General features: G+C 48.7%; 1 protein-coding gene across 1 annotated transcript in view; it reads right to left on the minus strand.

The window, feature by feature from the left end:
* OVCH1 (ovochymase 1) overlaps positions 1–16,786 on the minus strand; it is a gene marked incomplete at both ends in the record, with an annotated part of 37,800 nt that extends 21,014 nt beyond the window's left edge. Inside the window, 16 exons of the mRNA XM_084303828.1 lie at positions 8–188; positions 648–716; positions 1,191–1,319; positions 2,996–3,089; positions 4,084–4,214; positions 4,387–4,527; positions 5,380–5,513; positions 6,118–6,238; positions 7,150–7,342; positions 7,847–8,001; positions 9,042–9,137; positions 10,591–10,763; positions 12,274–12,381; positions 13,327–13,424; positions 14,150–14,268; positions 16,735–16,786. Coding sequence (XP_084159954.1) covers positions 8–188; positions 648–716; positions 1,191–1,319; positions 2,996–3,089; positions 4,084–4,214; positions 4,387–4,527; positions 5,380–5,513; positions 6,118–6,238; positions 7,150–7,342; positions 7,847–8,001; positions 9,042–9,137; positions 10,591–10,763; positions 12,274–12,381; positions 13,327–13,424; positions 14,150–14,268; positions 16,735–16,786 — 1,994 coding nt within the window. The remainder of the gene's footprint in view (positions 1–7; positions 189–647; positions 717–1,190; positions 1,320–2,995; positions 3,090–4,083; positions 4,215–4,386; positions 4,528–5,379; positions 5,514–6,117; positions 6,239–7,149; positions 7,343–7,846; positions 8,002–9,041; positions 9,138–10,590; positions 10,764–12,273; positions 12,382–13,326; positions 13,425–14,149; positions 14,269–16,734) is intronic.
* Between the last annotated feature and the right edge of the window lie 232 nt (positions 16,787–17,018).

Consider the following 17,018-nt stretch of genomic DNA (forward strand, 5'->3'; position numbering starts at 1 on the left):
CACTCACGGCTGCACACAGTGGGCGGCTGTCAGGATCCACGTGGGGCTGATGACAACCCCGCTGCACTGGTAGTCTCCAAGGAAGTTCAGGGCAGCGTGCCATGGCCAGCAGTGAGGACAGGCCTCCTCAGCCCCGCTAACGCGCTTGAACAGCCACCAGGGAGTCACAGGGGGAAGGCCACAGCTGTCTGCAAGAGCCAAAGTGGTTATAAATTGTCAAGGAAGTTTTCTGTTTTCCTAGATAACCTCATGGAGGGGATACAGCTAGGTCAAAGAAGCAGGAGAGACCAAGTTTGTCTGTCCTGTCTGCAACGGGTGGGGGAAGGAAAACAGACAGATGAAAGCTGGAATCCTGGAATCCTAAGGAGTTCAGCACTTCTGAGACCAAACAAGGCTCAGGCACTGAAAGCAAGTCTCTCCCACCCTCTACACATCCCCACTCCCTGCAGGAATTGCACGTGGCCAAACAGAGAACACACCACACATATGGGGAATGAGAGATGGTGCACCTCCCTTTCACTTTTTGTCCATGGAAGTGGTACACAGAAGGGGACCTGAGGTCAGCAAGCAACTGCCTCGCTGCAGAATCCTTATACATTAGAGGAAAGGTCAGACTGGATCGACTGAGCAGAACTTAGTTGTTTTACCTAAGGGGACATCCCTCAGAGGCAACACTGGTGCAGTAGCTAATCCTGAGTCGTCTCTTCCTGCCTCCTCTACAAGAGAGGAAAAAAGAGTTAGCTCTTACTCAGATTAAGAACTCTTACCTGTCCCCTCAAAAAAAGGGCCTACTTGAAGGTGGATCTTATTCACCACTGCCCCCCTGTCACCCCCAAGCAGCAGCTGGCACAGTCACGAAAGCAGGGAGCAGTAATAGCAGACTAGCCCCCAAGTTCAAGACTCTCCTATAATGAAATTTTCAAGGGGAATATTAGAATGACAAAATTAGCAAGGCTGTTTGTTTCAGGTATCAGAAGTTAGTCATCTCATTTCTCAGTGAGAAATGAGAAGAAAACCCTGCTTCATCTGCCTTTTTCAGGAAAGGGAGATCTGCCACCAGCATCTATTCTGTTTCAAAATTATTTTGACACAATGCAGCAGGATTAGGCTAAAGAAATAGACTCGGCTATCTAAGAATAGATGCAGATGATGCAGCCATTGTCAGACACAGCAGGCATCTCTCTACTAACCTGAAAGAACGAAGGTGAGCTGGGCTCTGAACCCTCTGAAGTTGTTCTCCCCATCACTTTCAAAATGCACCAGCATAGTATTTCCTGGACTCAGCACTGGTTTGGGAATTGAGAATCCACAGAGATTAGCTGTGGGAAGGAACAAGAATGTATATTCTTAAGACTTTTTTCTTAAGATTTTTAAATGTCATCCCTCAAGCACTTGTTGCTTTAACTGATCTAGGTTTCTAGAAAACAAAAACCCTAAGTATTCGGAGACTACCTGAAAAAGTTTGTTTTGATCAGAAGAGGCGCTTGCATGACAATGGTAGTCAGTAACATGCATAAGCAATAGCAGGCAGAATGTCCTACAATCATGTTACAGATATGCAAAAACAATCCTAGCTTTCTCATGATGGAACTACAAATAATCTTGAACAGACAGTATGAATGCCCCCCACTGCACAAGGAAAACCTACTTGAGGACTACTTGCCACTATTGTGGGGTACCAGCAGAATCTCTCCCAAATGGTCTATGTGTATAGCTTGAGGACCTAGAGAACAGCTACTAGAGTTTTTCTCCTCCTTTTGAGAGCACTCAGTTTGCATAGCATCTGGAAGTCCCATAGCTGCAGCTGGACAGGGAACTTGCACTCTATTCCAAAGGAGTATTGCCTGTAAGAATCCAAGTTTCCTATGGCAAAGCCATGCTGGAAGGCTTACCTCAACCAAAATGAGTCAGGATGATGCTGAAAGCTCTCCCCTGCAAGATTCCAGGTTCGAGTTTGCCAGCCTTCTTCCTCCCATTTAAATACACGTATTTCCAATGGAAACCAGATTTCTTTTCAATGGAACTATAACGTTAATACTTATTCACCACTTGGTAAACACATGCAAATTACTAAGTTACTGCTACAAAATGGATGGGGACAAAACAGAAGCAGTTTGCCAAAGATTAATTTTCATTGGCAAACACAGGACAGCTTGAGTCTCTTACCCAGCTTATTTTTTATTTTTATTTATTTTTTTATTTAAAATAAAAAAAGCACCATCTTTTCATCACCTGTCTTTTGGCTCACGTACAGGTCTATAAAGAGTTAGGCAGAATCCAGTTCAAATATCTTCACTTCTGAGCACCACATTGCTTTTCACCTTAATAGATATACTCTGCTAAACTAAGTGTGGTGCCTGGATTTTTATTTTTATTTTTTTTTAAAAGCTGGAGTGTTACAACATGCTTTCATTTAGTCCAAGCAGGAAGAACATCTGGAAATACAGATGTTCATGAAAAGAAAATTAAGAACATGTATTTCACTAAAGATTTTTATATTGATAAAACTGAAGCAGATTTAAAGTGAAGAATTAGAAAAAATATTTCCTTCTGAAAGCACTGGAAAGTTATGCCTCAGGTTAGCAATTTTTCATTAATGAAATCTCAACAAAATTAGCTGAATTCATAAAGAATTCATGTCCATTTCAGTGGAATTAGACATCAATAGACAGCCATGCTTTCGCTCTGCCTTACTTTAAACATTTATCTTCTTAATGAATCTTATAGCAAAATTGCTCTTGCTCTTTTTGGATAGAAGTGTAGAGCAGAGATCTGATCCAGCAGCACGCTTGTGTGCTCTGCTGGTTCTGCAGCAGGACATGAACCACAGACCTGCACCCAGCTCCACAACACCAGCCTTGGTGTCCTTGGAAATGTGTAGCCTCAACCAGAACATGGGATCTCCTGTGCCAACGGTACACTTGGCCATGGTGGGCAAGACAGAAGTAAAAAAAAAAAGCTTTTTTCTAATTTGAAACAGAGTATTCATGCTCACCTAGCTGGTTTTCCTCTTCTGCATCACTGTAAACAGTAACTGCATCATAAATACAGCCTGGGCTAAGTTCAAGGGCAAAGTCTTCAAACTCCAGCTGCAAAGAGGACAAGCAAGTGGGAAACATCAGGAGTGAAGTAATAGCTGAAGCACTTAGCCTTCTTAACCTGGAGCTGCAGAAACGTCACGTTTAGGAATTTGAGCATTGCTTTCCTTGTCAAAGGTGTCATGCTTTGCACCAAAACAGCCTGTGGGCCATCTTGCCATGATGATGCTGACTGCTCCCCCATGTGCAGGGCTACAGAGTATGCATGTAGCCTACATTGTGCCTTCAGGGATTTCTGCTATTTTGTACTTTTGAAGGGTCAGTGTTCCATGTGGAATGCCCTTTCAAGAGCTTCTCTTTCAAGCAAGGAGAGTGGGTGATTTGTTTGGTTTGTTTTTAATCCATACCTCACGTTCTCACAGTAACAGAGCAGTAGCAACCCAAAGAATAGGTTTTCATACCCTTGAGCATCACTAGGTTTAATATAGCTTTCCACCCCTTAGCCAAGGCAGCAGGGGAGGAAAGTTGCTTCTCTGAACAATATAAGATGGCACTGTGGGACGTGATCAGCTGGATGCTTGCTGCACACTAACAGTGACATGCAGTGAAACTAAAGAGATGCTGCTACTATGAGTGGGAGCTATTACACACAGCCTATGCACAACAAGAAGCAAACATCTTGGTATAAGGCTAAGGAGTAGCTTGGGGGTATTGACACTACCGTGAGGAAAAAGCTGGCTGTTTGCAACATAAGCTCTACCTCCCTTTTACCCCCAGAACTCCGTGCTGCACTTCAAGGTACAGCTATGCAGAGATAGTATTGGTGCCTGCAGACCTGAAGCACTTACAACAGTCACCGCAGCTCTGCACACAAGTTCAGAGGTGATGCCTAATTGACAAAATATGCCCTGCAAAGAGTCAGTGACCTGGAAACCTTACAATTTACAGTCTTGCGTGTCACAGATGTTCTGGCAGGATTTTATTGAATCACTCCTCTGAACTGTTCTCAGTGCAGAGGTTTAAGTGCAGTTTCTCCTTTTATTACCTTTACAGCATACTCTACCGGAGCCTCAATGAGCCAGTGGCACTTGGTGTTCCTGGGATACAAGCCAGGGTAGTTTGCAGAATCAATCTTCCCCTCTTCCTCCAGCATTGCAACACTCCCACAGCCTGAACCTGCAACACAGTGAGAAGGAGACAGCTTGGCAGCTGGGATTACACAGTGCTTTTAATAAACCCACACCAACAACTAGATTTTTAAGGTTGCCAGGCACACAAAGGATAGCTTTTCATTTTAAATGGGTCAGAAAGGAGAGCAGAGGAGTTTCTATAGCGTAGGCAAGGTCACCTGCTTCAGACTCCTTATGGACAGCTGTGAAGGTGAGTTCAAACCCACGGCCAGCATTGCTCCCATCAGAAACAAACGTAATGGTGGCCTGGTCCGACTCTATCAGCAGAGGGGCTGGGAACACGTTCCCGCAGACTTTGCCTGAGGGAGACAAGGATTCGGTGGTAAGCGTGAAGAGAGCACACATTTATTCAGGCAAATCTTGCAGTGATTCATTAAGCTGGATCCCATTATGAAGGTCTCGTCTCACACTGAACAGAGAGACTGTTCAGCCTTCATTACCTATAAATTATTTAGAGGCTGTAGAGAAAAACTGGAGAGATGGGACTTCATCCAAAACAACTGCATGAACAACCGAGTATTTCTAGAGGATGAATTGCATGGACTAGGGATGTTAGGCTATTATTAGCACACGGTCATTAGTACGAAGAGGGGACAAGTAGTCAGTATTTACTTGAAATATTTATCAGTTCAGTACGAAGAGCACTTTACAAAGGGACAAGGGGTCCCTTCTGTTTTGGTCTCACCTCTACAACTACTTGGTAACCTGTATGCTTGCTGTGCCATATAACCAGTTTTGAAACAAGTAGCCTTTCTGAGAGGCATTTCTAACACACTTGCCAGCAGTGCTAGCACATCAGAAAGGCACCTGGATATGCACCAGCCAAACAAGGCTAAACACTCAGTTTTCTCTGCTACCCGTGGTCCATAGGATCAAAACAGGTATATAGGAGACAAGGCAGACAGGGCACAGAGAATTACGTGCAGCTAAAAGACACTGTTGAGATATGTCAGCCCACCACAGTACACTAGAAGCAAACACAAATATGAACACGTCCCACCTGTCCCACTTCATTTGGGATCACCTCTGCCTTGTTAGATTCATAGCACAAAAAAAGCTTCTCAAAGCCATATTTGCTGTTCTTCATGATTTCAATGAATGAAAGAAATTATACCCAGTTCCCCTCACATCTCTAAGGCACCCAGACTTACTGATCAGCTCTCTTCTGCTTGAGTAGAGGGACACGTAGTCACAGTCACATCCAACTCGGTACTCTACATCTAATTTAGTGAAGTATATCAGGATGATTTTCTCCTCCGGCACTGTTATGTTCCAGGTGCACAGGCTAGAAGCAAGCAATAGTAAAGGCACATATCTGCTTGGCTGAGCCTAGCCCTGGTCAGTCCCCCTTTGGGCTGGGAACCTCCAGCAACTATTTTCCTGCAAGCATGCACCAGAAGCTGACAACCAAAGTCACCAACTCCACTTGGTAATGTTATTTTAAAAAAAATCTGTTATCATATTATCATCATCTGAGAAGAGAGTTATCAATAGCAGAAGAGTGCTGTGAATTCCTTTGGCGCTAGGTGGAGAGTGGTCAGTAGCGACAGCTTTGTGTTAATGCTAATGGCACCACCAGCCCAGCTGATCTCATTTCTGTGCCTCTTGCAAGAGCTGAAAGCTTCTTTGTGTGAGCTGACACGGATACGGCTGCACCACAAAGGGCACGACAGATCTCTGGCCAGCCACAACCATTCTGTGAGCATGGCTCAGACAGAATCTGTGTTACAAACAGATTTTGTCTTCTCCTCGCAACACTACCCTGCCCAGTGAGCATAGCAAGGGATTTGCATTGCAGGGAACACCAAGCTGCTGTGAGCTGGGCACTTCCAGCAGCAGGCAGTGCCACTGAGCCCTGGGCCATGCTGCAGCGGGTGCCCGGCAGATACCTGTTGTTGGGGTAGTCATCCTCCAGGGACTGTGGGTACCAAACACGGCCGCTTTCTCCAAAAACCAGTGTGCCTTGGGGACTGCACTGGTCTGGCACAGGAAGGGGGCTTGGCACGGCAGCTAGGGAGAGAAAAGCATCGTGGCACTATCAGCCCAGGCACAGGCAATGGCACTGCAGTTCTTTAAAATCAGAAGCGCTTGACAGAGTTGAAAGAAGCCTCAAAAGTTAAATTTCTTCCACAAAATCCTACTGACAAGCCTCCAGCACTTCAGGATTTGTGCTGCCAACACACTGGGCCTGCATTCATTCACTCTGCTAAGAGCTGACGTGCCTGCTCCAAGCTTATTTTTAATTAAGCAGCGTTTTGTTCCGTCCTTCATTTTCTATGGGCATTTGATCCACGTGGATCCCGATAGCCCTGCTTTGCAGAGCCCTGTGCAGCTGCTTTGTAGCCACATGGCTTCTACTCCTTGCAGTTATTGTTCCCAATTAAAAGGCACATCCTCAGCTGCAGACAGCCCCTCTTTGAACACACAACCATTAAGGATCCCTAGCAAAGCCATAATGGGCTGGGTATTAGTTAACACCAACACCTCGGCTCTGATGGCTGTGACAGAAATAACAGCATCTCCTTAATAACTTGCATGAGCACTGTAATCATCCGTACAGGAAAATACAAGTGGCCTGCAGGGAGCGTGTGCCCAGACCTGTGCCTGGCTCTAAAAGGCAGCTGTGATAAGCCGCTACAATCGCTGCACTCGATATAGCACACCTCTTCCCACATGCATTCAAAGCTGTGTGATTAGGAGACAACACCCTCATCACTCCCGTGTGACATTTCAGGAGCACGAGAGCAGCTCGGGTCTGGAGCTGGCTAGTGCTCAAAGGGAGTTTACAAACTTTGCTGCTGCTGCATCAGCTGGAAACTAAAGAGAAGTGCTGTGGGTGGAGCAGCAGGACAACACGAATCCCTGTGGTGCTGAGCAGATAGAAGAGGAAAGAGCCTTCTGGTACTCGTAGCCATACCTACCTGCTGCCATGTGCTGGGCAATGAAGTCCATGAGTGCAGCCACCCTGGAGAAGACTCCTGGGGAGCCTCGGGCCGTGGTGCTTCTTCTGCTGGCATCCCATCCTCTGGCACAACCGACCCCCCAGGACACCACACCAGCCAGCGTCCAGGTGCCACCGGTCCTCAGACATGCAAGGGGCCCTCCAGAGTCACCCTGGTGGGGTGGAAAGGAGCCCTGTGCCAGCAGCAGCAAGCTGGAGGTGCTGCATGACAGGTCAGCTCCACCACAGCAGCCAGCACAGCCCTGTTGGCTTCTCCCCATCACAGGGAAACCCCAAGGAAGAAGGGAGATCTGCCCTCTTTGCAGGTTCCTGGTAGCACTGCCCACGCCAGGCTCCCTTGCTCAATTCACGGAGGTCCCCCCTGGTTTCATCAGGATGGGGGTATTTGGATGCCGAGGTGGAGCTCCTGCCTTTAGCAATGCACAGGGCAGGACCAGGCGAGACAGCAAACACTCGTCAGCCTCCCGCCCGCTCCCCAAATCCCACCATCAGGAGATCCCTCCTGCCTTTGTCGTCCTGAAGCTCCTTGGAAAGCCCTTGCTCAGCAGAGAGCTGACAGCACCATCACTGCTGCTGCCTCCCTCTCTCCCCAGAGGCTTGCAGATGGGCAGGCAGGGCCTGCTGCCCAGCAGGAGCCTGTATGGAAGAGTTCTTACCTTGCACGCATCCCTCCCGCCGTCAGGAAATCCTGCACACAGCATGGAGCCCTGCACGGGCGGCAGGTCCATGGCCCTCAGCAGGGCACTGCAGGTCGGGCTGTCGATGAGGGGCAGCTCCACCTCCTGCAGGACGGGAGCCAGCGCCCCGGCCCCTGTGGGAGCAACCAGGCCATGTCCAGCACCCACAGGACAGCTCGTCCCTCTGGGCAGCACCCTCATCCCCCGGGAACTGTACCCACCCCTTCCCAACACCCCGCACAAGCAGCCAGGGGTCCAGCACTGGTCACCTGCCTGGGTCAGTGATATCCTGAAGCAGTTTGGGATCACCTAGCAGAGATACGGAACTAAGCAAGTAATGCATTTGTGTGCCACCCACCAACGCAGAGAAGAGTGCCCCAAAACAGGGCTGGAAAAGGCCAGTCCTCAGGTGATCAGGCAAAAAGACAATGCTTTCTTCTCCCAGGTGCCCTACTACAAGGCTGGAGACTTTCAAGGGCCAGGGTAAAGCCCTCAGCTAGCTGCTAGCATGGGCAGCCAGCCCTGGCAGTGAGAGGGTGTGCTTGAGCATGGGGGAAAGGTCCATGTTCTCTACTGTGAATGAGCCCCAGACCACAGGGAACGTAGAAACGCAGCTGAGCTGGGGAGGGAAAGCAGCAGCCACTTGCTGCAACGGTTTCACTGCACCCTGGGCTCCTGAGAAGGGTTTCAGAGAAAGCATCACCAGGAGCAACCCCTGTACCTATCTATTCAGGCATTTTCATCTCCATCAAAATGTACCAAAACTCAAGCAACTGCAATTCTTTGGAGAGAACAGTTTTCTGATATCTGGAGGAGATATGTATTAAGTACAAAGGAGCTACTCCCACTCTTGTAGCATCTTGTAAGGACAGTTCTGCTTGCAGGAGGCTCTGATATACATGCATGAATATGCACAGCAGCACCGCAGAGTGCAACCTTTGCTAATGAGCTCCAAGGTCCCATGCTGCAGGAAAATGCTGATCTGCACATCTCTACCAGGTGATGGTAGTGACAAGCAGAGGAGCCCTGATGAGCAGCAGAGTGCTTTAATTCTCCGCCTGACAGGAGTCACCTTTTCTTGCCTTGCTATTTCTGGAACAAAACATCTCCTTTTCCCTATTCACCACCCTTCCTTCCTGCAGCTGTGACCAGAGGGCCCTGCCAGTTTACTCACCCTCAGACACCTTGCCCCAGCCACTTGTCACACACAGCATCCCAGCCTCAAAGTCCTCATCCCTGTGGGGAAGGCAGATCGGCTGGACCTCGTCCCCTGTGGAGGAGAGGGTGCACAGATGAGCACACAAACTCAGCGCTTCCAGGATCACGTCTGGTTTACAGGTACGAACAGCACCCTTCCTGTGGCACTGTTTCATATTTTCCCCTTCCCAAAACACTGCAGTCACACATGAGTGGTTATAAACTAGACATACAAACTGAAGTTAATCACGTGTGAATGGGTTTGTACTGAGGCAGGGCACATTCAGAAAGTTCAAGGAGGTAGCTAGCTGCCACTAAATGTTAACTTAAGCAGAAGCATATTTAGGAAGGGGACAAAAGAGGAAGAGGGTGAACAGCATGATAGGGAAGAACGGGGAAGAGGAAAGCACATTACTTCTACAGTCTCGCACAGCATGAGAACAGGGCTGTGCTTGGGGAATTCTTTATATCATTCTCTTCTGTGAGGACCAGTGCTGATCAGTATCAGAAAAGGAGGTATGAAGGCCATTAGAAACTTTAAGGGCTCATCTCATTACAGTCCAGGCATGTATTGGCTAGATTTTCCTTGTCATTAGCAGAGAAATGGATCACAATTCTCCTTGGCTACCTTGAAGGGGCACTGGCAGCGTTCAGCCTTCAGAAGGGCTTGGCAGGGAGCCCTGTCATTTCTTCAAGGGTTGTCCATAGGGCTTGGATGATGTTGAGCCCAGTTTATGCCTACAGACACCGATTTAGCTGCAGTACAGGCACAGAGGCAGCCCTCAAGCAGCCTTCCTCAGACTGACTGTCAGGATGCCTGAGCCCTGAAACAAATGTTTCTTGGGTCTTATTTCCTATATTCCTGCCATTACAGGCAAAACGTGAGACTACCAGCATCCGAGCCAGTGATCTTAGAAGTGACAGAAGGTTATTTTATGTTGGCTGATCTGCCATCTGATGGTCACAGTCAGGCATGGCCAGTTGGCTGTAACTCAGCAGAGCTCTATATAATCGCTCAGGGAACTGCTTTTGAAGAGCGTAGGAAGGGAGATTTGCACTACTTTCCTAATGCTGAGGCCCTAACATTATCTCCAGAGGCTTTGCCTTTGCCTGCAGAAGTGTTTACAGCAAGCAGGTTTTAATCCAGCCTGCACCTCAGCGGGCAGGCCCCTCACAGCCCGCTGCCAATAAACAGCCATGGGTCACGGCCAAGAGGAAGCTGACAGCTTTCCAGCAGCTCACCAAGATCCAGCATCAGCACAGCAGGGCTGGAGGAAGCATCACTGATACCACTTCTATGAAGGGAGCATAAAGACACAGGGAAATCTGGTGCACAAGGTGCACAAGGAAGACACGGGCATATTCAGAGCACAGACCCTGACCCAAGGGCCAAACTTCATGACAATTAATCAAAGTCCCTTCAGATTAGACTACAGTTAACCTGATTGTGTTACTTTGATGAGAATTAAAGGCAAAACCAAAGGGACTTTCACAACATTGCCTCTACCCCCAGGGCTCCCACTTACCAAGGCGGGCTGGGTGCTGCAGGTGCAGCACAGCCACATCGCAGTCCATGTAGTGCAGCCGGTTGAACCCAGGGTGGATGAACACATGCAAGACAGGGATGCTCTGCTCCTGCCTGTCCACCCGCTGGAGGTGATGCTCCCCCACTGTCACCACCAGGCTCTTCAGGAGTTTCCTGATAGGAAAAAAAAAGTGCCAACATGATGTGGGAGAAGGCTGCAAGGTCCCAGTCAGGCATGGGTGCTGCAACCCTGCAGCACGCTCCTGCACTGGGAACTGGGCTTCCAGCTGGGCTGACTTCACTTCAGCAGCCACGCAGAGGATTCACTGATCTCCAGTTGGAAAAGATGGACTTTTAAATGGATGAACAGGCTTGTTTCATCTGTTATCCATCAAGCCACTGTTTGTACCCAGCCAGCACAGAGCTGCCAGAAGTTGTCCCAGCAGATTCCTCTGCAGCCAGCCTGGACAGGAAAAAGGACAGTATCTGTTGCCTTGGGCCTCACCCAACCTCCCCACTGGTTTCAGCCCTGAAACACAAAGCACAGCCCTTGTTACCTGCAGCCCAGCATCCTAAAAGCACATGAGGAGCCTCAAAAGCAATGGGAACCAAATGCCAGAGTAGTTTTGGCCCCATAAATCCTCCATCCTAGTTTTGTTATCTGTGCATTCAGGAGATGAGCAGAGGCAGGCATTTAAGAGCTGTATGATGTTTTCAGGCAACTACACATGGATTAAATTAATGCTAGACAAGTGTATGCCCATTACAATTTTCTGCATATTTTATAAGCAATATATTGTCACAGTTAAACTTAGAGCAATCAGCTCCAGCATAGTCAAAGCCATTTAGTATGTCTTTTAGCAATTAGGTAGTTATGCTATCAGAGCTGTCATACCCAATAACCAGAGGGACAGCAGAGAAACTACACCTCTGGTACTACAGCAAGTGCACTGAAAGCTGCAGGGTGGGACAGTATTGCCCTTGATGGGACATGTGAACTGGGCTCAAAGACCTAGCAGTGGGCACCACCAGAAATACCCATAGGGACCACACATCTCATCTTTGCTTCAGCTGCCAGCATCTCATTACAAACCCACAGTGCAGGGTACAACACAGCAGCAAGCTTGTCTTGAGATCTTCACAATTAGGGCTAATTAAAAGGTCTGCCAGCACTATGAAACAGGACAAAACTCAGACCTGGACTGACCGCCCCTTTTCCCCAGCCTATGTTCACCTGGGAGTCCAAAAAACCTCAGTGCTCAGACAAGAGCTTTGAAGCCTATTTACTCCTGATTTATAGTAGTTTTGTGGGTTTTTTGAACCACCTGCCCTCAATCTCCTCTACAATCTCCATGGCATTATAGCCCTTCATGAAAGTCTGACTGCTGTGAATTACACTGTGCTATTTCAGCCACGCAGCCCTCAGAGGTGGCAAATCCAGGCAGCCTGGCAGGTACACACATTAAAGCTGCCCGCCTTCAAGTGTAGCACCAAGCCTTCAGAATCAAAGCATTGGGGGAATTAGGGGGTGGAGGTGTTCAGTGCAAGCCTTTGCTTCAGTGTTGTCCAGTAGATTAAGATATATCTATATTTTCACCTAGGAAAGCCCTTCCTCTCATTGTCTAATCACTCCCAGACATCTGAGCTGTGTCAGTAGGTTCGTTAATCTCCAGGGACTGTTTACCGAAACTGGAAAGTTGCTGCATTTCCCAGCAATTTCTGGCACCCAGAACTGCCTGGCAGTGCAAATCCCACAGTAGACGGGAACACAGGAACAGCATTAGCAGCATAACTGTTGAGAGTAGAAGCGCCAGCTAGTTTCTCACTGCATAAAGGACCAAGCAGGTGTCTTGTTATCAAGGTTAATCTTGCCCATTAAAATTTTTATACCACAGCAACTTTGTCATTATTCAACATCAGTCCTCAGAAGTGATGCTAAAGTTCAGTAAAAAACAGATGTGAAACTGACTGGCCTGCCACTGCAGTACAATAGATTGTAAAAGGGCTGGCAAAGGTGTCACGTACCATTGTCCCTGCCCATTAAGAGGTCTTTAGCATGACCTGTAAAGTTGGTCTTACATTAGCAGTACAGAAGCCAGTGACTGTTATGAGAAGTAGGACAGATGCCAGGGCTGCTTTTACCAGGAAGCTTCACACTGCTGCTCCTTCTGCCTCAGAAATGCTTCTCTGGGTGCTTGCTCAGGCCAGCAGAGTCTTTTAGAGACAGAGCTCTTAAAATCATCAATACAGGCATTTAAAAGGAATCATGGTGGCCCAGATCTCCCACACCCAGTGGGTATTACTCTGCAGCAGGCCCAGTAAGGTCACTCTGACACTGTGCTGTGGTGACACGCATGGGACTCACATCACTAAAGCCTTTTGGCTACTCTGTTTTTTTCCCCACCCAAATATATAGTATTTGCACTCAACAGGACACCTGAATTTGGGTTGCAGACTCCCTGTCCTGAGGAACCCTCTCCTCAGGCTCTGGGGACAAGCATGCAGAGCCCCAACGGGGGCAAGCAGGGTGCTGGGGGTTGCACAAATCACTCACAGGCCCATGGCCCCATAGTGACACCTCCCATGGAGCCGTGGCAGAGCACTGGTCCCTCTCAGCCCCACAGGTGTCTCTTCTGCCCTCCCTGACCAGCAGGTCCCACACCTGGGCCCAGGAACCCCCTCACTGTCACAACAGGAGCCCAAGTTGTGAGGCATTTCAGGAGTACAGGGGACTTACTGCTCCAGGTTGACCACGCAGTGAGCAGCAGTAATAACCACGTCTTCTCGGACCAGACTGCCGCCACAGATATGGAAACGGCCCAGTTTCAGGGACACCTTCAAAGAAAGGGTCAGATATGTTTCAGATGAGGTGACTCCTGTTTCTTACCAAAATGAGGCCAAAGATCATCCCAGGTAAGTCACTTCCAAGTGTCTGCTGACCCTAGGCCTTCAGCCCCAGCAGTATTTGAGAGGAACAAAACCCTGGAGCACCCCAAGAGAGAGAAGATGGGCTAGAGGTCCCACTCCTCTTTAATACTGCTGCAAGAGCATCCCTAGAGCTTGACACTAGCCAGGGATCCAGAGGCATCCACCTGATCCCAGCACACTGCACTCTCCTCCTAAAGGACCTGGCTACCCTTCACACTACTACCCACATACAACTCCAAGCTGCTGCATGTGTAGGGACTGGGTTTTGGGAAGAGGGAGGTGATAAATGCCAACTTCCCTCTGTAGCAGGGCACCACAGAAGTGTCTGTTCATCCTGCCTGCCCCTGCAAAGCCTGTACCACACAACCCATCAGACCCACAAAAGCTCTGCAGCTGCATCAGCTCACACCAGCCAGAGATCTTTTCTTAACCATTAAATCAGCTCATTCTTCCCCACTTCTAGAGGCAAACAGCCTGAAAAAGCAGGCAAGAGGGATTTTTTTTTTTTTTTTTTTTTAGTGCAGCTTCCACTCCTGAGCAAGCAGTGTTCAATGACTTGAGGAGGAAAGAAAGCTTACTCCAGCTTCTCCTCCCCCTTCCCCATGAAGGAGGGAACACATTGCCACTCAGACCTGCCAGGGCTGTCCCCCAGGCACCGACTCTCTTCCTCCAACAATCCGAGAGAAGAACCCCAGTGGCAGAACATCCTCCGGGCTTTCCAGATCAATGGGACGAAGTCCACATTTCAGACCTGCAGTGAGGACAGAAACAAGAGTGCTTTGCAGTGAGACAGCCCCCACAAGCTCAATTGCATCACCTCAAATGCTTCTGGCAGGTGGGGAATTAATGGGACAAATGCCAGGTGTCACAGTTTTTCTGACTCCAGCCTGTGCTTCAAGCCGAAGGCAATTTTATAGAGGTAAATGAAAAGACACAACCTGCATTTACTGATGAGAAGCTGATGTGTGCAAAGCTAAGGTATCCTGTGAGGTGCTTTCAAAATGTGTGCACAGTCATAAAAAAGCAAATTTAGATTTCATCCAGTAGTCTAGTTATGCTTAACAAAATGCAATTGGGACTTAAAAAAAAAAAAAAAAAAGTAACAAGTGCAACAGATTATGATGATGCTGCCTGAGTTTATTCAAAGCTGATTATTTCAAAGGTTCCATATCTAAGCAGTGCCCCGCAGCGCTTAACCAGAGCAACTAAAGTCATCATGAAAGATCTTATCTCTGAATCGAGCTGGCCCAGCGCTTAGTCTTGGCTTCTGCCTGAAACACATTGCAAGGAGACAAAGCTTTCTCACGTTGCTTTTGGCACCAATTGCGCCTTAGAAATGTGGACAAGGAGCCTAGGGAAAGTTTGACTTAGAGCTGAGGCCAGCCAGGGATGGCTGGGTCTGATTAAGTTTTAGATGCTTCATTGAGCTGTGCAGTTGGAGATAGATGTGTGGCAATCCCATGGTTCCTGGGAAGAAGCATAAAGGGAAAAAAAACAGCACTCCTCACCCAGATGGGTGTAATGTGCATGCTGCCCAGCCCACCAGCTGGGTGGAGGAGGTTGGGGAGCACTCTTCCCATGCAGAACATGGTCATCACAGCACAGGTCACACCTGAGGGGCCACCACAGAGCACTTGGGGCACAAAGAGAAGGAACTGACTGTAAATGTTTGTACCTGAGGTCTGCTGCTGCAGGCTGGGTGGTTTTGGAAGAGGGATAGCTTCAGGTTTCTGGCTCCTTCGCTGAGGAGGGGATGGCAGCTCTTCCTCCACACCCTTCACCTGGCCTGTGTCTGTACCAGCCAAAAATCATGCTATTGACCTCTCCTGTCCCATGTGTTTCTTGTGGTAACAAGCCAATAGGAGGGGTCCCCTGCCCCTCCCAGGCCAGGATACAAGTTCCTTTCTCAGCCATTCAAACATAAACAACACAGTGCTCATGGTTTGGGAGGTATTTGCACCATGTTTGCCCTGGCAAGAGCCTGGAGTAACTCCCCGGAGTCACCAGCAGACTGGGCCTAGATCCAGAATGCTACTACCCACCACAGCACCACCCCTCTAGCCCTCCCTTTTGCTTTGACCATGCGTAGTCTTGAAGGCTCCTTGCTTAACCTTCCCACCACAGGCACTAGAGAGCCCCCCAAGCTCTCACACCACCCTGTCTGAGTGACAGTGAACCAAGAAACCCATGTCTTTTTCCTCTGCCCACACAGCCACCTCAGCAGCACCATGAGGCCGTGGAGATCCTCACACAACTCCTGCTGTATCATGGCTCTGCAGGGCTCGGAGCTCCTTGCTGCTGCATGCCGCCCAGCCTCTCTCCCCCTGCCTTTTTATACAACATTTTACCGTATTCCCATGTCACTTCCCAGCCTCCACAGTTGGCCTCAGAGCATTTATTACCAGAGAAAGCTCAGTCACAAAATCAGATACAATTTTCTAAGCCATTGACCTGGACCAAGCTCTCCCTAGCCCCTGCTGCTGACTGGCTTTCCCAACAAGAGACCGTGGTGATTATTGCTATAGCAGCAAGACTACTGCTGAAGTAGAAAATAATAGACTTTATCAGGGAGGTAAATGATGGAGAAAACACTGTTCCCTTGGATCGTGGGGAGGGGGGGGAAATAAACAACATTAGCAACAGAAGGACCAGCATCATACTGGACCAGGATGGGAGGAACAGCAGCTAGCTCATTTTCCTATTCCTGCTCTAGCTGGGCAGATCTTTTCAGCACTAGCTTCATTACCAGGAGCAAATTACTTGAAGATCACCATCTTTCTGCCCAACACGACCCCCTTCACAGCCTGCCTTGTGCTTATTTTCCCTCTCTTACCTAAAAGCATTCCTGAAATAGTTTTTATAAGTGGGAGCAGACAAGGAGATATAGATATCCATGAGGACAGCTCAGAAGGGTTTGAGAACATGCTGCTGTTTAGTGCTCTCCCAGACACTTCTCCAACCAGACTGCCCCAGGGCCACCAGTTAGCCACGGCAACCACCATGGCTAGATGTAGAGGGTAAGAAAGCCTTCCAGTCCCAGCAGTCCAAGCAGTCCAGAGGTGAGCACAGCAAGCCCCAGGATGGCTTATGAAAACTAACTGGGTACATTCACTTTTTTTTGATACAGAAGTACATCACACCGGGGCTTACTGCTCTAGCCCCATGCTGTGGCAGACCCCCAGCAGTCCCTGTCCCCCAGCCCACGCATGGGACTCACCACACTGAGCAAGAAACACCACCAGCAGCAAAAAGAGCCCTGTTCCCACCATGGCCCAAGAAGTGCCTGATGCCCAGGCCTTGAGCCAGGCTGTACTCTACCACACACCAGACAACCAGCTCTCCCCCTCCCCAAATTAACAAGCCCCTTTAATAGTGGAGGGGGCCAATCAGTTTTGGCAGGTGAAGCTGCAAACCAGGTGGGTTTGGAGGCTCTCCAGCTATGTCTCACTGGAGATCACCAGCTCCCTGGGCTCTCCTGTTTGTGGTGGGCCACCAGGGACA

The sequence above is a fragment of the Netta rufina genome (assembly GCF_964035555.1).
Source record: "Netta rufina genome assembly, chromosome: 1".
NCBI classification, from domain to species: domain Eukaryota; kingdom Metazoa; phylum Chordata; class Aves; order Anseriformes; family Anatidae; genus Netta; species Netta rufina.